The 21,273-nt window shown below is 43.3% G+C and overlaps 1 protein-coding gene across 1 annotated transcript in view; it reads left to right on the forward strand.

Moving 5' to 3' along the window:
* Positions 1–21,273, forward strand: part of TSPAN7 (tetraspanin 7) — a 162,865-nt gene that overhangs the window by 112,320 nt on the left and 29,272 nt on the right. The window contains exons 2-3 of the mRNA XM_060234120.1: positions 10,164–10,352; positions 16,171–16,245. Of these exons, the coding sequence (XP_060090103.1) occupies positions 10,164–10,352; positions 16,171–16,245 (264 nt within the window). The remainder of the gene's footprint in view (positions 1–10,163; positions 10,353–16,170; positions 16,246–21,273) is intronic.

Genomic DNA, 21,273 nt, shown 5'->3' on the forward strand with positions numbered 1-21,273 from the left:
TGCAAATAAAGAAGTTTTGAGAGAATTATAAGCACAAGTGGGGACCCACAATACTTTCTACCCCGATCGCTGCTGACTCCCCACATGGCCCAGTGGGGGGGGCTCCCAGGGGGAATCCCATATCTCTGCACAGCATCAGTCCTGACACAGCTACTCATGAGCCCGAGTTCTTCCATCTCCAGTGCTGGGCCAGTGTCCCTTTTATCCTCACAATAACAACCCTGAGAGGTAGAGAGCGTGGGTGGCCCCTGGTAACCCAGCAAGTTTCCATGGCAGTGTAGGTCTCCTAGATCCTAGTTTGACATTCTAGCCACTACTCCAGTGTGGCTGTCATACACTGGCTATCTCTGTAAAGGCTCAGGATCTGTGGTTCTTTGTTTGGTGTAGTGGTTAAGAGTGCAGATTCTAATCTGGGAGAACCAGGTTTGATTCCCCACTCCTTCACATGCAGCTGCTGGTATAACCTTGGGTCAGTCACAAGTTCTCTCAGAGCTGTTCTCGAAAGAACTCCCACAGCACCACCTATCTCACAGGGTGTCTGTTGTGAGGAAGGGAAGGAGATTGTAAGCCACTCTGAGACTCCAAGCGAAAGTCAGGGTATAAATTCAATCTCCTCCTGTTCCTCCTCCTCCTCCTTCTCCGTCATCATCTCCTCCTCTGAGTGAACTTGATTCACTCACACATTCTCAACATAGCCTACCTCATATGGTTGTTAGGAGGATAAAATGGAAGAGATTAAAATGATGTTAGCTGCTTTGAGTCCTCATTGTGGAGAAAAGCAGGGTATGAAGTAAATAAATAAATATAGCTAAAGATGGGGGACAGATAAGAGGTAGGTTGGTTGATGGCTCAGAAGGAGAAAAGGAAGCAGGGAAAGATGAGGATATGGGAATAGTAAGGAGAGCAGTGCAGTTGTGATCTCAAGTATGTGAGTAAAGCAGAGAGCAGAGACCTGAGGGAAACTGAGGGAGGAATTTGGGGGAAGAAGGGACTAGAGTGGCCTTGTGCTGTGGTCAGGATGGCAGTGAACAGAACCTGGTATACTGTATGCCCGGAAACCTGTTGGATGATGATACCAAGTGGGTATTGGGGCACATGCAGCTTAATTTCTTCAATGCTGATTTAAACTAATCATTATATGCAGGTTTCTTCCCTCTGTTGCAGTTTCAGTGGTCCTTATTTACTTGTTACATTGGTATTTTAACCTGTCACAAACCCACAAAATAGCTTAATTTCTCACAACGATCTTGCAATATAAGCCGGGGTCAGAACACAGGAACATTATAAAGGTTTGAATCTGAGTTTACTTTGCCCTGTTCTAATAACTACATTTGGAGCCCTGTCCAAGTGTATCTTTTCTATGTTGACAGAACAGATGGGGTAGGTAGGAGGCAACTTTGCACCTACTGTTGCAGTGTCCCTTATGTTCAGCAGTAGGTCTAAATAGAGCCTACATGTGTACAACAATATGTTCTTCTCCCTTCTCCATGTGTTTAGCCCACACATGAGTAAAAGTGTGAACAGAGCTTGGTTGTAGGTCACTTGGGAAGTTTAGTTAGTAAAAAACTGAACAGTTTGGTTTATGAAGTCTAAAGCTAGACAGCCTGGGCTAAATTCCCAGCTAGGCAATGTGCTTTAGATAAATGGTCATATCCATTCAAAAAATGTAAAGAGTTCTAAAGATGAATGAACATTCAGCTTCTGTATTATCACCCCATGCCCAATACAGAGCAGCAAGAAAGAAAAGACATAATTGAATGTAAACACAGAAACCCAGTTTTTCAACATTTCTCCTTAATATATGGCTGCAAAGTCAGAAGTTAGATTACCCTGTTTATATGTTGGCTTTTTCAGGGTGAAATCAAGTTCTACATTTTAAAAAGGTTTGTGATGTGGTCTAATATCAATCAATCTCAACACAGCCAAATCTGTGGATACTTACCCGTATTTTTCGCTCCATAAGACGCACCTGACCATAAGATGCACCTAGTTTTTAGGAGGAGGAAAACAGGGGGAAAAAAATATTCTGAACCCATCCTCCATGATTTCCAAATGGTGGGAAGGCATTTTAAAGGAGCGTGGTTCCTTTAAATATGTTGGCCAGAACTCTCTTGCTCCTGGCTCTATCCCCAAAGACCCCAGATATGACTTGAGTTTGACCTGGCAACCCTAGGCCCCGATGGAGCGCAACATGAACCCACCGTGACTCTCTGGCTGCAGTCTCTGCCCCAAGGAGCTCGCCCAACCCAGGCAGTGCTCTCAGTCTCCTGGGAGGAGGCCGGACTGGAGGGCTGTCGCCTGGGAGCCTTCCCAGCCTTGATGCTCGGTACATGCCCCACGGCCTCCACCGAAGAAAGGGCAGGGTAAGGCCCTGCCAGCGGCCGCCCAGCCCGCATGTGCTTCGGCCCGCTCCGCTTAAAGAGCTGCCCCGATGGCGGCAGCACGCCCAGCGTGGTGCGGCTGCTGCCGCTGCTCTTCTTACTGCTGGCGGGCGAGCACGGGGAGCATCAGGTGGCCCGTTGCGTCGCCTCCTGCCCGTAGCAGCCGCAGCCTTTGCCCCGACGCCTCAGCGGGCGCGAGAAGCGGGAGATGCAGCGCGAGATACTGGCCCTGCTGGGCTTGCCGGGCAGATCTGCTCTGGCAGGCGCTCGCCCTTGGCCATGCCCCTTTTTTGCCATATTCCCTCCATAAGACGCACACACTCCCCCCCCACCACTTTTTTTGGGGAAAGTGTGTCTTATGGAGTGAAAAATACAGTACATTCAGAGACTGGAGCCATGAACAGCAGACAGATCTTTCTACAAACCTAAGAAAAGTCCCAGGTTTGTGGGGGCGGGGGAATTATAGAAGGTGCACATATAGTTTTAAGAAACAAATGCTCTCATTTACTGTTGCTAGGAAATCACAACAATATTGTCAGCCTTTAAGCCTTGGTTTCTATTATTAAAAGGGAAGTGGAGGTGGCAGGGCTCTTTCACCTGGGCTGTTTTAGCCTTTAAGGGGTCAAGCCTGCTTCTGATAGGTGATAGATGACTTGGTACTTCCCAACTTGCATGAACCAAGCCTGGCTGCTTACTACAGGAGCCACTTCACAAAAATCTAGTGTATAGTCACTAGAGTATCAGAGGATCTGAGAGATTCTGCCATGGTGTCCACTGAGTGACCTTGAGCCATTCACACATTTTCAGCATAATTTACCTCACATGGTTGTTATTAAGATAAAATGGAAGAGTTTAAAATATTGTTAGCTGCTTTTGAGTCCCCATTGTGAAGGAAGGCAGGGTACACATTAAGTAAATAAATACTAAATATAGCTGAAGATCAGGAACAGATAAGAGGTAGGTTGCTTGATGTCTCAGAAGGAGAAAAGGAAGCATGGAAAGATGAGGATATGGGGCTTCCTGGTTGAGGAAAAAAGGAAATAGTGTGGGGAGGGATATAGGGGAAAGTGAGGTTTCTCCTGAAAGTTCCCCACCCCACAAGTGGGCCTGACCCAGGTGGTACTGTGCAACTTGGCCAGAGTTTTCCCAGGCTGTCAAGGGGAGGGAAGGAGGGAAAGGCGAAGGCAGGAGGGCAGATAAAATTTGGCTTGTGGGTAAGAAAGATAGAAGAAGAAGAAGATACTGGATTTATATCCCGCCCTCCACTCTGAAGAGTCTCAGAGTGGCTCACAATCTCCTTTACCTTCCTCCCCCACAACAGACACCCTGTGAGGTGGGTGGGGCTGGAGAGGGCTCTCACAGCAGCTGCCCTTTCAAGGGCAACCTCTGCCAGAGCTATGGCTGACCCAAGGCCATTCCAGCAGGTGCAAGTGGAGGAGTGGGGAATCAAACCTGGTTCTCCCAGATAAGAGTCCACACACTTAACCACTACACCAAACTGGAAATCTGGAAATGGGAAGAAGCTGAGGGGGGGTTCATGGAAGGGAAAGAGGGGATGCCCCCTGCAAACCCTTGTCGGTTCCCCTACTTGTTAGTGTATAATGCGTAGAGTAATAACTGGCCTCCTGGAGAACAACCCAAGTTAGCAATCATACGAAGTTGCAATTCCTATCAGAAGCAATGTTTGAAACTAGAATTGCCTTATATTTTATGAATGAAAGAAATACGCTGTTTCCTGTGCTTTTAATAATTTGGTGTTTCTCATTAAAACAAGCAAGTGAACAAACTTTGTGGATCTAATAGCAGGTACAACAAAGAGGGCAGACAGCTCTTAAGAACATGATCACAGAGTTATTGGAGTGGAAATGTAAAGGAAGCTTTGATACTTTTGCAAATCCTGGGTAACATATTTGCCACTGAACTATTTGAGTAATTTTGTTTGTTTTTAATTCAACAGCTTGTACTTGCCTCCTTGCAGTTGATAGCAACTTGATTTATATAGTTTTCCTTACATTTTGCAAGTGTTCTATTGAAATCTAACTGCAAATGTTTATTAAGAAGCACCATCAAGATGGTTTGATGTTTCTTGCCCCCAGTACATACAGGGCTGATTATGATTTTTTATATTAGGCAGCATCATTTGTTTACTTTAGATATTTTGTTCTCTCTTTTTTTTAGACCAAATCCACAGCCTGATAAAGCTTTAAAAAATGGGAAGCAGTTGAATATCTGCTGAACAGAAAGACTGTGGGAAGCTGATGTCACTTTAGTGTCTTTTTGATGCCATTTATTCCCAAAATTATGTCATTTACCAACTGTGTCCACTAGATGTCAGCAAAGAACATGTATGTGTCTCCTGCTTTGTTCATCAGTCATTGTGCCAGGAGTAGCACAAGTCATGCAGTATTTCACTGTCATGATGTAAGGGTCGACATGAACAATGTCATCTGAGTATTTCTTTAAAATGTGTAGGAGAGACAAATTTTACTGGATTAAAAGAGTATGAATGCTTCTTTTGCACACTTCCAAAGAAACTGTTTGAGACTGAGCTGCTTAACTTGTATGTTAAGTGGCAGACTCCATTTTTCACATTTGAGACATAAACCCACTTTCTGCTCCCATCACAATTTAAAACCTGAATTGGATGGAATGTTTGAGGTGTTTTACGTTTTTAAAATTCTCTTCTGCATTAGCAGCTTTCAGTAGTGAAATGTAGAAGGGGAGGGACTCCACCATTTTGCCACCTGCCACTTTTCCTCCTTAAATTCCCCTCTCGGCAGGTAAGCCTGCAAAGAGAAACATTACTTAGGGGGTGATCTTGAGTGGACAATGGAACATCTACATGAGAGTTTTCCTTGCACTTTCCTTGTCTTAGCCACCCATGGCCATAATTCCTTCCATCCTCCACTAGAGGGCTTTTAAAAAACATAACTGACAGGTTGTTATAGCAGAGTAACATTATAATGGTGTATTGCAACAACATACCAACCCTCAGCTTTCATTTAAGAACATAAGAACATAAGAGAAGCCATGTTGGATCAGGCCAACGGCCCATCCAGTCCAACACTCTGTCACACAGTGGCAAAATTTTTTATATATACACACACACTGTGGCTAATAGCCACTGATGGACCTGTGCTCCATATTTTTATCTAAACCCCTCTTGAAGGTGGCTATACTTGTGGCCGCCGCCACCTCCTGTGGCAGTGAATTCCACATGTTAATCACCCTTTGGGTGAAGAAGTACTTCCTTTTATCCGTTTTAACCTGTCTGCTCAGCAATTTCATCAAATGCCCACGAGTTCTTGTATTGTGAGAAAGGGAGAAAAGTACTTCTTTCTCTACTTTCTCCATCCCGTGCATTATCTTGTAAACCTCTATCATGTCACCCCGCAGTCGACGTTTCTCCAAGCTATAGAGTCCCAAGCGTTTCAACCTTTCTTCATAGGGAAAGTGCTCCAGCCCTTTAATCATTCTAGTTGCCATTTTCTGGACTTTCTCCAATGCTATAATATCCTTTTTGAGGTGCGGCGACCAGAACTGCATACAGTACTCCAAATGAGACCGCACCCTTTCACTGCAGAGTTATGAGAACAGGTGTGCTCTGTACATTTCTCCTTGTAACTCAGTAACAAAAAAGGGAAAAAAACTTTCTTCTTAAAAAAGGAATATGGAACTGGTACAATATTGTGTAATACATCACTATAACATACCTTCCCTTCCACATGACATCCAATGACACTTTTACTGTGGTCATTCCAAAAAGATCATACAAAACACACTTGGGAAATATCACAGCAAAGAGAAGGAAACATGTGGATGCTCTCAAAACACTGCTGATGTAAGGAAGTCAAGGTAGAGCAAAACATCCATGTGGAAGTGGCCTAAGTGTGCTTGGAGTTCGTAGAACTGGGATGCTTCATGGTATACCAGTCTCTGAAGAAGAAGGGAAGATTGTAACCAGCATCTATCAAAACAAATCTTTTCTAGATTCATTAGGCTATAAGTGCATGTCTCTCTAACTCCACTGTTTTCTCATGAAAAACTGAAATGTTAAACAAAGTTGCAGTCCAGTGGCACCTTTAAGAGCAACAAAGCTTTATTCAAAGCTGTAAATAATATAATTTCTGATAAAAACATAGCTGACTTTGCCACCAAACGGTGCCATTTTGTTCTCACCCATAACTACTTCAGATTTGGCAATGAACTTTTCCTAAAGATCAATGGTACAGCCATGGGCACCCGCATGGCCCCACAATATGCTAACATCTTTATGGCTGACTTGGAGCAACACTTCCTAGACTCCCACCCACTCATACCTACCTTATACTTTTGTTACATTGATGACATCTTTATGGTCTGGACACATGGTAAAGAAGCCCTGGACACATTCCACTAGGCTTTCAATGACTTTCACCCTACCATCAACCTGACAATTACCAGTCTATGCAAGAAATACATTTTCTGGAGACCACTGTAAAAATAAACAATGGACGCATTGACACCACTTTATACCAGAAACCTACTGACCGACAAACATACCTGCATGCCTCCAGTTACCACCCCAAACATACCAACGATCCATTGTATATAGCCAGACTGTACGCTGCAGCCGCATTTGCTCCAATCCTGCTGACAGAGATTCTCACCTGAGAGATCTACAATAAACCTTTTTGGAACTAAAGTACCCACCTGATGAAGTCAGGACACAGATTAACAAAGCCAGAATGATACCCAGAGAAAACCTGTTACAAGACAGACCCAAAAGAGAAAATAACAGAATACCACTAGTGGTCACACACAACTCTCAACTTAAAACAGTTCAGCGTATCATCAACAACTTATAACCTCTATCGGACAGTGACAGCTCTCTTTCAAAAGCACTGGAGAGTAAACCTTTTCTTGCACACAGACAGCCCCCCAACCTCAAACAACTCCTCACCCACAGCAATACAGCATCTCATCTGAGCATGGACACCAGTACCAGAGCTTACAATAAACCCAAGTGCTAACTTTGCTGCCACATACACCCAGACAACACAATCACTGGGCCTGACAACATTAACTACACCATCTCAGGCTCATTCACTTGTTCATCTTCTAACATTATATATGCCATTAAATGCCAACAATGCCCTTCAGTTCTCTACATAGGGCAAACAGGATAAACCCTATGCCAAAGGATAAATGGACACAAATCTGACATTAGGACTCACAGAACTGAGAAATCTGTGGGAGAACACTTTAACCTTCCAAAGCATTCAATGGGTGACCTCAAGGTAGCTGTTTTACTGCAAAGGAACTTCAAGAACAGAATGGAGAGAGAAATTGCTGAATTACAAATTATTATGAAACTTGGAACAGACACCTCCCTAGGACTGAACAGGGATATTGGTTTTTTATCTAATTCAGATGCTAAACCCGCTCTCAGTGAATATAGCTTAGGGTTGCCAAGTCCAATTCAAGAAATATCTGGGGACATTGGGAGTGGGGCCAGGAGACTTTGGGGGTGGAGCCAGGAGATATTGGGGCAGAGCCAGGAGCAAGGGTGTGACAAGCAGAATTGAACTCCAAGGGAGTTCTGGCCATCACATTTAAAGGGACAGCACACCTTTTAAAATGCCTTCCTTCCATAGAAAATAATGAAGGATAGGGTCACCTTCTTTTGGGGCTCGTAGAATTGGACCCCCCGGTCCAATACTTTTGAAATTTGGGGGGTATTTTGGGGAGAGGCACTAGATGCTATACTGAAAATTTGGCACCTCTACCTCAAAAAAACAGCCCCCCCAGAGCCCCCGATACCTGTGGATCAATTACCCACCATTCCCTATGGGAATTGTTTATGGAGGTGCATAATGGCTGTGGGGGTGGGTCTTCCCCTGCCAGCCAGCTGGCTGGGGGAGGGGGGAAGCCTGTAAAACCGGAGGATCCCCCGCTGGGACCTGGGGATTGGGAAGCCTAGTATAGCTAAACATCCACAGTATTCCAATGTATTTCTCTTTTATAATAGTGTATCAGAATAATGTTTTATATTGACATACTCAAATAAGGGATATTGGCTATTTATCTCATTACATATACTTTACCCATTTCCATTTTATGTATTCTTTTATGTTTTCTAATAGCAGACTAGAATGATGTTTATAATGTATAGATTGATTTTGATTAGTAAATTAGGTGGACTACAACTAGGAAATACATGTCCTTTTGTGATTCACCTAGATTTACAGAAACACCAATTGGCAGAGGACTTTATTACCTTTTATGGCTATCCAGACCAAATGGCCAAGCCACACTGGTTTACCATGTGATCAGTCTGCATACTTAATCAACAGACTGCTTGTATTTCAGCCCACGATACCTGATCCCCTCGTCTGATGAAGTGTGCTTAGAGAGCACATGACAGCTTATGTTCTGAATAAAACTTGGTTGGTCATAAAGGTGCACTTGACTCCTGCTTTGTTCAGCTACTTCAGACCAACATGGCTGCCCACTTGGATCTATCTTTATTCAAAGTGTGAGCTTTTGGTTGCTATGCACACTTACTCAGTCTGAGGAAGTATACTTGGTACACAAAAGCTCACACTTTGAATAAAACTTTGTTGGTCTTAAAGGTGCCACTGGACTCCAGCTTTGTTCTGTTGCTTCAGACCAATACAGCTACTCACCTGAAATGTTAAACAGTACTGTCATTTTCATACCAAGATACTTAACTACATATTATATGCAAATATATCTAACATATATATTAGAGCAGCCTCTTTTTTTTAAAAAAAGGACAAAGTAATTGCAATGAAGTGAACTAGAAAAGTGACATAGGAAGGTGCTTTCAACTTCCCCTGCTTACTATTTGTCAGTGAAAATGCAGAGGCATTTGCAGCAGCAATAAGAGCAACCCAGAGAATTGCTTCAGTGAGGAAACAGACTAATTTTTCTGGGTTATGGCTCTTCACATCTCTAGTTATTGCTGCTACAAAACTGATCTTAAGCTTTTTACAGTTTTTTTAATTTCATTAAAGCTTACACATAGTGCTGTAGTAGATAAATATGGGGGAACCCTGGTGCTGTCATCACAACAAAAACCTAACTTCTAACCATCTAGGGGACTCTGCATTGGTTGAAAAGAAATGTTTAAATGCATACATGAATAAACTCAACCAGTTTAAAAGCTCCATTTAATAAATATTGGAGCCAGTATAGAAAGTAATTGGTTTAGAAATTATCTACCCCTGCTAAATGGTGTAAAGTTAACATATAAACAAAAAACGACAAGAACTTTACATTCATGCATTTTTATGTCCCAGAGAGATAATTCTGATGTGAAATGTTAAATAAGTTTTGTACTTCTGGGGACTGCTGAAAGACTCTACAGTAAAATTATTGCTGAAAACTCTAGGCACCACAGTGAAATTTCTGGCACCTGAGATTTGTCAAGCCCTGCAGTAAACAGTAGTGACTTTGAGAGACAAATAGTCTGACTCAGTATAAGGCAGTTTTCTGTGTTCAGTTTATAACGCTGGAAAAGTATATTGTATATTTAGCTTCATAAAAGAGCCTGTACTATATGTAGGTGGTAATTTGCCATGAGATTTTGGTATTTGGTATGACTTGCTTAATGCTCCCCAATGGAAGGAATGTTTGTGCTATCAGCTCCTGTGTAGTTAATAGCTGCCTTTGATTTTATCCTGCAGCAGTAATTCTGTTATGCTAAAAAATAGTCACTCTTACCTTGTATTGATTCTCTAAGCTCTGACGATGCCTTCTTTGCTTCTTATTTTCCAGATAACTGGAGTTATCCTTCTTGCTGTTGGTGTTTGGGGGAAGCTGACTTTAGGCACATATATTTCTCTCATTGCTGAAAATTCAACTAATGCCCCCTATGTTCTCATTGGGACGGGTACCACAATTATTGTCTTTGGCTTGTTTGGATGCTTTGCCACTTGTCGTGGGAGCCCATGGATGCTGAAACTGGTGAGTATGTTGCAATAACTGATGGGCTAGAGTACTGAAATTCATGTAACTGTTCCCCCCCTTTTGTTGTAGTAGATGCTGACTTGGTTTCAGACATGCATGTATACGCATACTTAAAGAGTAGAAAAACTGTTATTTATAATTATTAAATAAACACAAGTCCATGTGGGAAGTGCTGCCACCCTGTTTTGAGGTTCTGGGCATGATTAAGAAGATTTGATCTGCATGCTTAGGAAAAATTAATGGCATTGTCCTTTGGGACTGTAACGCAAGAATTTAATTGAAGTGGGGGGCATACATTAGAAAAACATCTTGCCTTTAGAAATACAGTAAATCAGACAGGTGGGATCTAGCCTTGCCTTCTTCCCGAAGTGCTTGATTTTCTGTATTCAGTAATTGGGGTGGAACATTGAAATATGCCATCTTCTGGTCTGGCATTAAAAGTATAACTACAGAATCAGCCCTGGATGAACTGCAAACCTCACCATCTCAGAAACTTGTGAGCTACTTCATATTCCTTTCAGGGCGAAGTTGGATATGTCTTGCTGGTGTTCTTTAATTCATTTTCCAGAAATAGGTTAAAATCTACTTTTTGTAGAAATAGGATAGAATTAGAGAAGAATTATACAAGTTTCAGTACTTTCAGCTGTGTAGGTGTAAGTGCTGTCAAGTCACAGCTGGGTGATGTGATTACCCTGTAGCGCTGAAGTCCCCAGCCCTTTTGAGCTGGTGGATGCCTTTGGAATTCTGATACAGTGTGATGGGTGCATCTGCAAAATGGCTACTGCAGGAGCTGTGGCCAGTAACAAAATGGCTTCCACAAAGTCACACAGTGAAGATCCTTGTGCAGTGGTAGTAGCTGCTGCCAAAACAATGTTTTAAAAAATCTGTATGGTCAATCAAATTCCACATAGGCAATCAGAAGCCTTGCTGGGCAAGAATCCCACAAGGCCCGCATCTACTTTCTAAAAACAATTGGTGGGCACTTGGGCTCCCCCAGGCATAGGGTTGCCAAGTCCAACCCCAGAAATATCTGGAGACTTTGGGGGTGGAGCCAGGAGACTTTGGGGGTGGAGCCAGGAGACACTGGGGTGGAGCTAGGGGAGGGGGAAACGGCGCCGGGGAGCGTGGCGAGCCGCCCCGCCGCTGCCGCCTCTTCTCTGCTCACCGTGGCTGCTCCTCCGAGATGGGCTCAGCCTGAGCCCATCTCAGAGGAGCAGCCACGGCAAGCGGAGAAGAGGCGGCAGCGGCCTCTTCTCCGCTCGCTGTGGCTGCTCCTCCGAGATGGGCTCAGCCTGAGCCCATTTCGCAGGAGCAGCCACGGCGAGCAGAGAAGGGGCGGCAGCGGCGCGGCAGCCTCGCCCGCTCCGCCTCTGGGGTGGAAGCGGAGGGGGGGTGGAGGCGGGCCGGGGGTGTGGCGAGCCGCGAGTCCGGGTCCTAGAAGGGCCTGGATTCGCGGCTCGCCATGCTCCTGGCCTGCCTCGCCCTCCCCTTCTCTGGTTTTGTCTGCGCTGCTCTTGGCTGCTCCTCCGAGATGGCCTGGGCCCGTCTCGGAGGAGCAGCTGCGATGGGCGGGGAGGGGGTGGCAGCAGCGCAGCAGCCTCGCCCGCTCCAGGATCGGGCGGCTCGCCATGCTCCCTGGCGCGGTTTCCCCCCTCCCCCCGCTTCCGTTTTTTGGGGGAGTGGGGGAAGAGGGTGGAAATTCTGGGGTCCCCCGCCAGGGCGGGAGGGTTGGGAAGCCTACCCAGGCACCATGTTGAGGACCCCTGCCATAGGGCTTTCAGGACAAGAAACTAACGGGTTTGCTGTTGCCTTCTTCTGTAGCTGGAATTTCTTGGTGACCTCCCATCCAAATACTAACAAGGGCTGACTTTGCTTAGTGTGGGAGATCTGAGGAGATTGGGTTAGCCTGGGTCATCCAGGTCAAGGCAATGTTCATAGCTACTGTAAACAAAGAGCACTTCAGTCAATTTTAAGAATAAAGTGAGTGGAAGCTGAAGACAAGGAGTCAAATAACATCTGGGCATTTTTATGGGTAATATTAAAGGTACCCTTCAGCTTTCTCATGTTGTTTGTGTACACATGCGAATGAAAGCCAAAAAGCAGCAGAGCTTTTAAAAAACCAAATGTACATATTTGTATAGAACAAAATAGGAGTCAAGTTGCATCTTTAAGACCAACTTAGTTTTATTCAGAATGTAAGCTTTCGTGTGCTCTCTAAGCACACTTCATCAGACGAGGAATCCGATACAGAGAGCAAAGCCACACATAGATGGTAGTCAGTGGCTCAGAATGCAAACTGGTACAAATTTAAGGTCCAATGACAGTATTGTAAAATTATCTGGTGGTTTAGAATGCAAAATGGTACAAATTTAAGATTCAATGACAGAATAGTAAACTTAACAAATTGAGCAAACCTTTGATCTGAGTAGCATGAGCATGCAAAAGCAATAAAACAGTAATATGTCAAAATGTGAGAATGTCTGTTAATGACTATATTGTATTAAGTCTGGATCAGAAAGAAGGTATTTATATCTCAGAAGATTTCCCATCCAACTAATTTACCTTTTAACATGTAACATACATATAGTTTTCCATTAGGAGACTTTAAATTGCATAGACTTTAAATTGCAGGAAGAGCAAAACATCACTGCAGTGTCATGTGTGAAAGTCACAGTAAGATACATATCACAAAGGGGAAAATACAAGCACATGCAAATTTGTGTATTTAGGTTAACAGGATTGATCATATATAAACATTTTGGCTACAGTCCTGAGATCTACACAGAAGAGATCAGTGGTGGGGTTTTGCGGAGTTTACCCTGGCAGCAGCTTCCAGCTAGCTTGCTTGAATGAAGAGAATCAAACAAACTGCCTGTGAAGCCGATTGGCAGCTACTGCTGGGGAAAACTGCAAAAAGCTGCAAGTTTGCACACATTGCTTCCATGTGATCCTCATGATCATAGGCAGGGGTTGTTTTGTAGAAAAATAGCTGGTGGAGCTCATCCAGGGAATGTTATGCAGCTGCACATACTATTCAATGGACAAAGAGGTGGAACTCTCAGAAAGGTTCAGGAGCTGTGCTCCTATGAGCTCCCACTGAATCTGAGGCCTGATCATAGGCATTACACAGACGCAAGTCCCACTTCAACTGAATTTGTTGCCACATAATATGCTTAGAAGTGGGGTTTAGGTTGCTGGATCTTGCTTTTTTGGCACACTTCCATTGAACACAGTATCCTGCCTAAGTGATGGTGCTGATAGTGTTGGATTATTTAGGTAGCAGAGTGCTCAAGGCACACAACACAGCAGTTTATCTGGTTAGTGTGTGCTGTTCAGAAAACAAAGCTAGACACAGAGTCTTCTATCTGTGTAAACTAGTATGAGTCCTTTCATTTAAGGAACCCCATTCTAGACAGCATAGAATTGAGATAGTTTTCTAATCTAATCTAATTTACTAAAATGGATGAAGATATAGGAGACATGTCCTGCTCTCATGCTTCCAAGATGGAGAAATCTTGCATTGTGTGGAGACAAGGTGTCAGACTAGAAGGTAATTTACCTAATCTGCTGTTTATAGGCTAGGGGTGTCGAACTCAGGAGGGCCAGATCTGATACAAATGGGACTTTGTGGGGCTGGGTCATGTGACACTAAATTGTTCAGGCTGGTGAGAACCAGAGAGGATTGTGAGGTACTCCAAAGGAATCTGTCGAGGTTTGGTGAGTGGGCGCCAATGTGGCAAATTATGTTCAACGTGGTATAATGTCCCCCTTTGTCTGTAGATTCCCAGGTAGGTCAGGTTTATTGAGCTGAGACAGGCTGGCTCAAAGAATTAACCCCTTATTTGCAAGGACACAACTCCAGGAAGCCTGAGCTTCAGCTGTCTATATAGGAACTGGAAACACATTGCAGCACAGACAAAGCTGCAAGGAAAACATGGAATGGATCTTCCATCAAGGTCTCTGGATCTTATATATCTGAGCACAGAGACCTTAATGGAAAATCCACTCCATGTTCTCCCCGCAGCTTTGATGAAAAGTCCGTTCTATGTTTTCCTTGCAACTTTGTGCTGCAGTCTGCAAAGACAAAGCAGAAAAGGCAGAGAACTGAAAGAGCAGGGAACTTTGTCAGCCTCAGAGCTTCAAAGGGTAAGGACAGGAGTGGAGGAGGGGGACCCCAGGAGCCTGATTAAAGCTCTGGATGGGATGGTTCTGGCCCGTGGACCAGACATTTAACAACCCTGTTATAGGGTCTTTCTTCTGCAAAGAAAGATGTAGGCAGACAATAAGTATGCATATACAGTTTTGATCAGCATTTTGAATTCATGTAGGGTAGATATATCAGTGATCTGACCCTCAAATAATTCCATTTGTTTTGATTTAGAGCCCAGAATATGAGGAGGGCTCAGGGCAAGTGACAATAATTTCTCTTTCATTCATGTTCATAGTAATGCTATGAGAGTTCTATTAGTATAAGAGTCCTGGCACAACCACATTTGCTAGGACCAGCTGCTGTTTTAAGACATATGATTTGCCCGTCGATCCCAGCCACAGTTCTAACTTCCAGTTTGTAAAGTTGGAAATGAAGCTCCGAGATATGGACTAGTCATTATCTCAGGGCATATGAAGAACCAATCAACTACATATATGCTGATAATGTTCCCCATTTCCCAAGCAAATAAAGATGAAAGGGAAAAATTCAGATTGTTGCTCTGGATGAGCCTACATAGCAACCTGTTGATCTGAGGAGGAAACTGAATTTCTACTTACATCTTTCTTGGGGGAGATTGACCAAGAACTTCAGAAACTCAAAGCAATTCAGAATTTTTAAAAGAGACTGGGCATTTTAAGGCTGTTGTTTTAATGTTTTAAAACAAGGTCTTGAGTGTCAGGTTAGCCAACCTTGACAAATCATGGCTAGTCGACCACGTTAATTGCATCTGAGCTACAATGTTTTGTTGTAGGACACCTAGGCCAAAGCAAATCTGTGATTTCCAAGAACTAGTTAACACATTTTTTAACTGATAGTGAGATTAATCTTTATTGTTAGCAAAAACATATGGCCCTAATGCATAAATGATGGCACAAGTGCCAGGATTAGCTTTGTAGCATGTTTGTATTTGAGGCATTCACAAAAATGTATGCTTTTTCCAATATGAAGATATGGGGCAGGGGAAGAACTTAGGCAAGCACAAACTCTCAATATATGCTGGGAACAGTTTACTGAGATAAACTCTAAGTGTTTCAAGCTTGAAGCACTTTTTCAGGGACATCTGTGAACCAAGTATTTGAGCAATAGTGATTTAATGTGTAGAATTAGGATATGGCACACATTTAAAGGTTGCCGTTTCTGGATTATTTTTTCAGCATTGTTTTAATAAGTGCTGCTGAATGATTCCATACCTGAAACATGTCCGGTCTACTTGTAGCACACTGTTTTCTTGAGACTTGTTGAGGGCTCCCCACCCCCACACACCCCAGTTTGCATTATGTCACTTTGGGGCTGGAGAAAGGGGAAGCACTTAATAATTTGCCATTTGCCATTCATCTTTTGCAATTTTGGTACATGTAAAAACATTCTGTGTATTTTATTAAACCCTATATTTTTGGGCATTTGCAAAGGCTGTTACTGTGACTATCTTGCAGTTTTGTGCGGTACCCTGTGTTTTTAAAACTGTGTGTGTCTGTTTTGCAGAGGTTGAGTCAGAAATATTGTTTTAAAAACAAAAACAAAATCCTGGTAGAGGGAAAGGCCTCTGTAGTGCCAGTAGTCTCTTCTATACCTGCTAACTCTCCTACCTTTTCTCTTGTCTTTCAGTATGCCATGTTTTTGTCCCTGGTTTTCCTGGCAGAGCTGGTGGCTGGTATTTCGGGCTTTGTGTTTCGCCATGAGGTGAGTATCAATTACTTGTGGGTAAAGATGGAAGCATGTCATGGAACAGCATTTGCTGAAGCCTTTTGGATAGTGGTATTATTTCTGGGCTGCCACGTTCAGTGTTCCATATGTACTTCACATGATGCAGCTGTTCTATTTGGCAGCAAGATGTGCAGTTAACCCCCCCCCCCCCCCCCCGCTATCATTCCAAATGAAAGAGTTTAGCTAAAACCCCAGCATATAAAGGCTTTTGCTGTTCAGTATTTACTTTCGAACAAAATTTCTTTATATGCTCATCATGTAAAATCTACTTTACCTCGTCACATATGCTGAGAACCTCAAAACAGCTTAAATTCTTTACAGAAGTGCTGTTACTTCACCCAGACAAGGATTTGATTATATAATGCAGGGAGGATTTTCAAGAATGCAAAGCCAAACTACAATTACTTGTTTTGCTGCCTTTAAATCTTACTTATTTTTCACATTAAGAAGCAACGACAAACTTAGAAAGATCAAGAAATAGAACAAAGCAGTAGAAAAGTGCACCTTTAAGATCAACTAAGTTTTATTCAGAATGTAAGCTTTCATATGCTCTTAAGCAGACTTCATCAGACATATGGGAATGGATGCAACAATTCTTAATATAATGTCACCTAGATTTATGGCACCCCTACGACAGCAGTCTGCTTTTTATCACCTAGTGTTTTTTCAGCCGTTTTGTCCTACACTAACAAACACAGATCCAATTTGTGATTCTTTTAATCTGCTAAAAACATTCCCATGATTCCACACTGCACACTTATATTAAGAATTGCTGTGTCCATTCCCATATGTCTGATGAAGTCTGCTTAAGAGCATACGAAAGCTTACATTCTGAATAAAACTTAGTTGGTCTTAAAGGTGCACTTGTCTACTGCTTTGTTCTATTGCTTCAGACCAGCATGGCTGCCTACTGGGATCTATCTACTTAGAAAGATCAAGAGAGAGTCAAACTTGGGTTAGTGTGACAATGGGCTGTATCTTGCCAGCTTTTCTTTTTCCACAAGAGGGAAGAAGTTTTGGTCCCATTCCCTAACTCACTGCAGCCACACTTTGAATGACATTTTGCAAGTCCTGTGATCCCCATCATAGCCTTTGCAGGAGTCTCTCTTCAGAGGACCTTCCCCCATTATATGAGAGAACAATCTGGATCTGCAGTTGAAGTGTCTCTTGGCTCCTTTCAAATATAGTATGGTCAGTAGCCACAAGGGTAGTGGAAGATGATTCAGTAAAAATAAGATTGAAAAAGACCAGGATGCAAAGAGCAACTTCAGATGTGCCCAGCAGCATGGCCAGTAAAATCTATTTGTCTGTCTGTCTACCTTGTGATTGACAGGGCAAAAAAAGAAGAAAAGGTTCACAAAAAATACAAAAGGACCATGCATTATAAAGTTTCAAAAAATATAAAAGGAAAAAAAATTATTGTTCAGTGACACTATAAATGAAGCCCATCTTCCATGAACCTGTCTTCGTATCTGCTTGATTTGTCATTCCATTTGGATATGTCTAAAATGACACAAGAACAATTTTCCTTATTTTCTTATTTTCATAGTCTAGTCATTCATATTAGGGGCTACAGAGCACATCATACATTGTTTTGCAGCAGTTAATAAGTTCATGATAAGCTTTCTATCTGAGGCAGGTTGTCAAGCGCGCTTATTTCTGTAACATGGTCACCAGCTCTCTACTGCACCCCCCTTATTTACAACCATTGGGCAAGTAATAAATCCATCTGGCCCAAGGATGTTTATGCTACAGCCTGGCTTGTACCACTTTCAAGTCGCCTCTCCCACAGGTTCACACAGACAACTCTTATCTTCTGTTAAAGAAGTGTGAGAAAAGGAGATGTTTTTAATAGCCTAAATTCCTTAGTAACAATAAAGATAGTTTTTAGCAACCTTTGAACCCGTGACTCATGTATACATCTGTAATGTAACCTTTGAAGATATCCTATATAGCAGCTGTGTAACCCTGTATGCGCCATTATTCCCAAGGCTTGTGTCCTTGGTACAGCTTCTGATTTTCTAACAATAAAACAGCTTTGATTTGAAACAAAAGACTGCTTATTGAGAAATATCAGCGCTTGACACAGGTACTTAGCCTTTAACATAATGTAATAAAGCAATCACAAGTTCAAAAGGTAAATCTCTCTTTCTCTCTTTCTCCAGGGCTTTTTTTAGTAGGAATGCACAGGAATGCAGTCCAGCTGGATTGGCACCAGGGGTGTGGCCTAATATGCAAATGAATTCCTGCTGGATTTTTTTCTACAAAAAAAGCCATATAGGAATAAGGCCTGTTGTAGAAATAAATAAAACAGGCTCTAGAAAGAGGTTCTGGGAGAGTGTCCCAGCCTTGGCCATTCAGGGTCAATTTGCTGTAGCATCGTAGCATAATTATGATCATGCAAACACTGAAGCTCAGCATTCCTTTCATTTGCAGTGCGTTGTTGCTGCTTTTTCCTGTCATATTTGGCCTTGTGGTGTTTAGCATCAGTGTGTGCTTGTATCATAATCTGTTTGTTGTTTTTTTAGCCTGGATTGATTATGTTATGGTATACCACAGAGTATGTATCTCAAGGCAGCCATTTTCTGTAGGGGAATTAATCTGACTTCAGCTTTCCATCTCCTCTCCCCTCTTTGAAGCCTCCACCTAGGTAAAGGACAGTCTTGCTTCATAGTGTGGACTAAAGTAGGAGGGAAGCTACCTCAACAGGATAGAATGACACAGTTCTCCCTGCAAAGCAGCTATTTTCTCCAGGTGAAGTGATCTCTGCCATCTGAAGAGCAGTTGTAATTCCAAGTGATCTCCAGCCCTCCCCTGGAAATTGGCAACAGTGGTTCCCCAGTAGGAAATGGCTGGTTCAGAGGGTGGAGCCTGTGGCATTGTACCAGTCTGAGGTCCCACCCTTCTTAAACTCCACCATCTCCAAGCTCCATTCCTCAAATCTCCATGAATTTCCAACCTCGAGTTGGGAATCCTATCTCTCAGCCAACCATAAACCTACCTTTATCGGCTCCTCTGACTTCAGCTTTCCATCTCCTCCCCTCTCCCTGCAGCCTCTCCCTAGGAAATATACAGGAGAGACCAAAGCAGCTTACATCATTCTTCTCTCCCCTTTTTGATCTGCACAACAACCCTGTGAAGTAGGTTAGGCTGAAAATCTGTGACTGGTCCGAAATCACCCAATCAGCTTCCACAGCAGCAACCTGGGTCTGGCAGACCCTGCTCTGAATTGCTTACTGCTACATCACACTAGCTGTCCTAGAGGGGCTGCTGCTGAATAGGAGCAAGCAGCCAGGCCTAGTTAAGTCATGTCAGTCAGTCAAGTGGCATCAAGTCACCCAGAAGGTTCTGCCAGGCCTAAGGTAGCCAACCTCCAGTGGAGTTTGAAGATCTCCTGGTATCATAATTGAACTCCAGACAACAGATCTCTTTCTTCCCTGGAGAAAATAACTGCTTTGGAGGGATTATATTCAGCTGAAGCCTCTCCCCTTTCCAAACTCTGGCTTCTGTAGACACCACCACAAAATCTCCAGGGATTTTCAACCTGGAGCTGGCAACCTTAGTCAGGACTGGCCCCAGTGAGTTCTCCCTCAAAGACCAAAATAGGCCTGGAAAGAACCTCCCCTGACCTTGACAGAATCAAGAAACCACACAATCCAGGAAAGAAGGGGGGGGGGGCGGCCGCTGTTATGGCAGCTCGTTTGTCCTTCCTGCTGCTGTTGCCCCCTCAATCTTGCATTGATAATGATTGTGCCGGAGAGCCAGCATAGGAGCCATGAGCCTCTGGTACCGTTTTACCCACTGATCAGCGGATTGGTGGGTGGTGGGGCTTTAAATAGCCCAGGAAGCCCAGTGCTGCACCGCACCTTCCTGGGCATTGAAATGGTGAGGAAGGGAGGGAGGAGGAGGCTGGGAAGTGGCAGCCCTCAAGGCAAACGAGGGTTTTGCCTAGGGGGAGGCCGAATCCCCCCCGCAAATGCCAATTTGCCTAGTGGGCAAGCCAGCCCTGCTTGAGGTATGTGTCCTTTCCAAAGCTTTAACATACTTCTTTTTTGCTTGTTTTGTTAGAAGCATCTAAACTGGATTTCCAGAAATTGCCTAATGAATTTTGATAGAATCATTGAGGATTCAAATCAGAACAAAACTTGGTTGACAAAGTGTTAATTCATAAGAACTGTGTGTGATTATGCTTTATAGTGTCAGTAGTCTGTGTATGGATGGTTACTCTTGTGTGTTGCTGAGTCTGAGCATTTTTCTTGCTGATTCGGCCCTTCTCAGAATCTAAATATCTTTTGCTGCCTTATATATCTGAACTTTTTGAACCTAGGGGAATTCCTGGGCCAAGGGGAAAGCCTCCTGTATTGCAGTATTCGGTCAAGTCAGTGGACTAACATTTCCCTCATCCTTCCTTTTCTCTGCCTTTTACATTCAAAACTCACCAGAAAGTCCATGCATTTTCAGACCTTATCAGACTGGGCAGTTCTCCGAGGGCTTTTGAATTCCTCCCCTAATGCTACATTGCACATTTGTACTTTTCTAGTGGCACTGTGAAATATAGAACCAAATGATGGCCTTAGTCCTTCCTCATACAACAATGTCTTAATTGCCCAAGTCAGCAAGTCTAGTTAGTTCAGGGAGATGTAGGAAACTTCCCTCAGACTTGGAGGGGACAGGGTTTGTTGTATGATAATTTTGCCAAATTTTGCTTCTGTTTTCATCTCCTACTTCTGACTTGACATGTCTAAATAAAAGATTTCACATACAGCTTGCATCAGTAGATGTCAGAATGAAGGACCACTGAATGTTCTGATACCTTTGGCATTACTGACTGTGCATTTCCAGGGGTCATTTTGTAGAAAAAGAGGTGCCAGAGCTCATTAGCATAACTCATTTGCATATACCACACACCCCTGGTGTCACCAGAAGGTATACTAAATTATATCAGCTTAGCATCTACCTTAAAATGCTTCTTGAATTATTATTGTCATAATAAAACCTTACTCC

The sequence above is a fragment of the Heteronotia binoei genome, chromosome 3 (assembly GCF_032191835.1).
Source record: "Heteronotia binoei isolate CCM8104 ecotype False Entrance Well chromosome 3, APGP_CSIRO_Hbin_v1, whole genome shotgun sequence".
Taxonomy (NCBI): domain Eukaryota; kingdom Metazoa; phylum Chordata; class Lepidosauria; order Squamata; family Gekkonidae; genus Heteronotia; species Heteronotia binoei.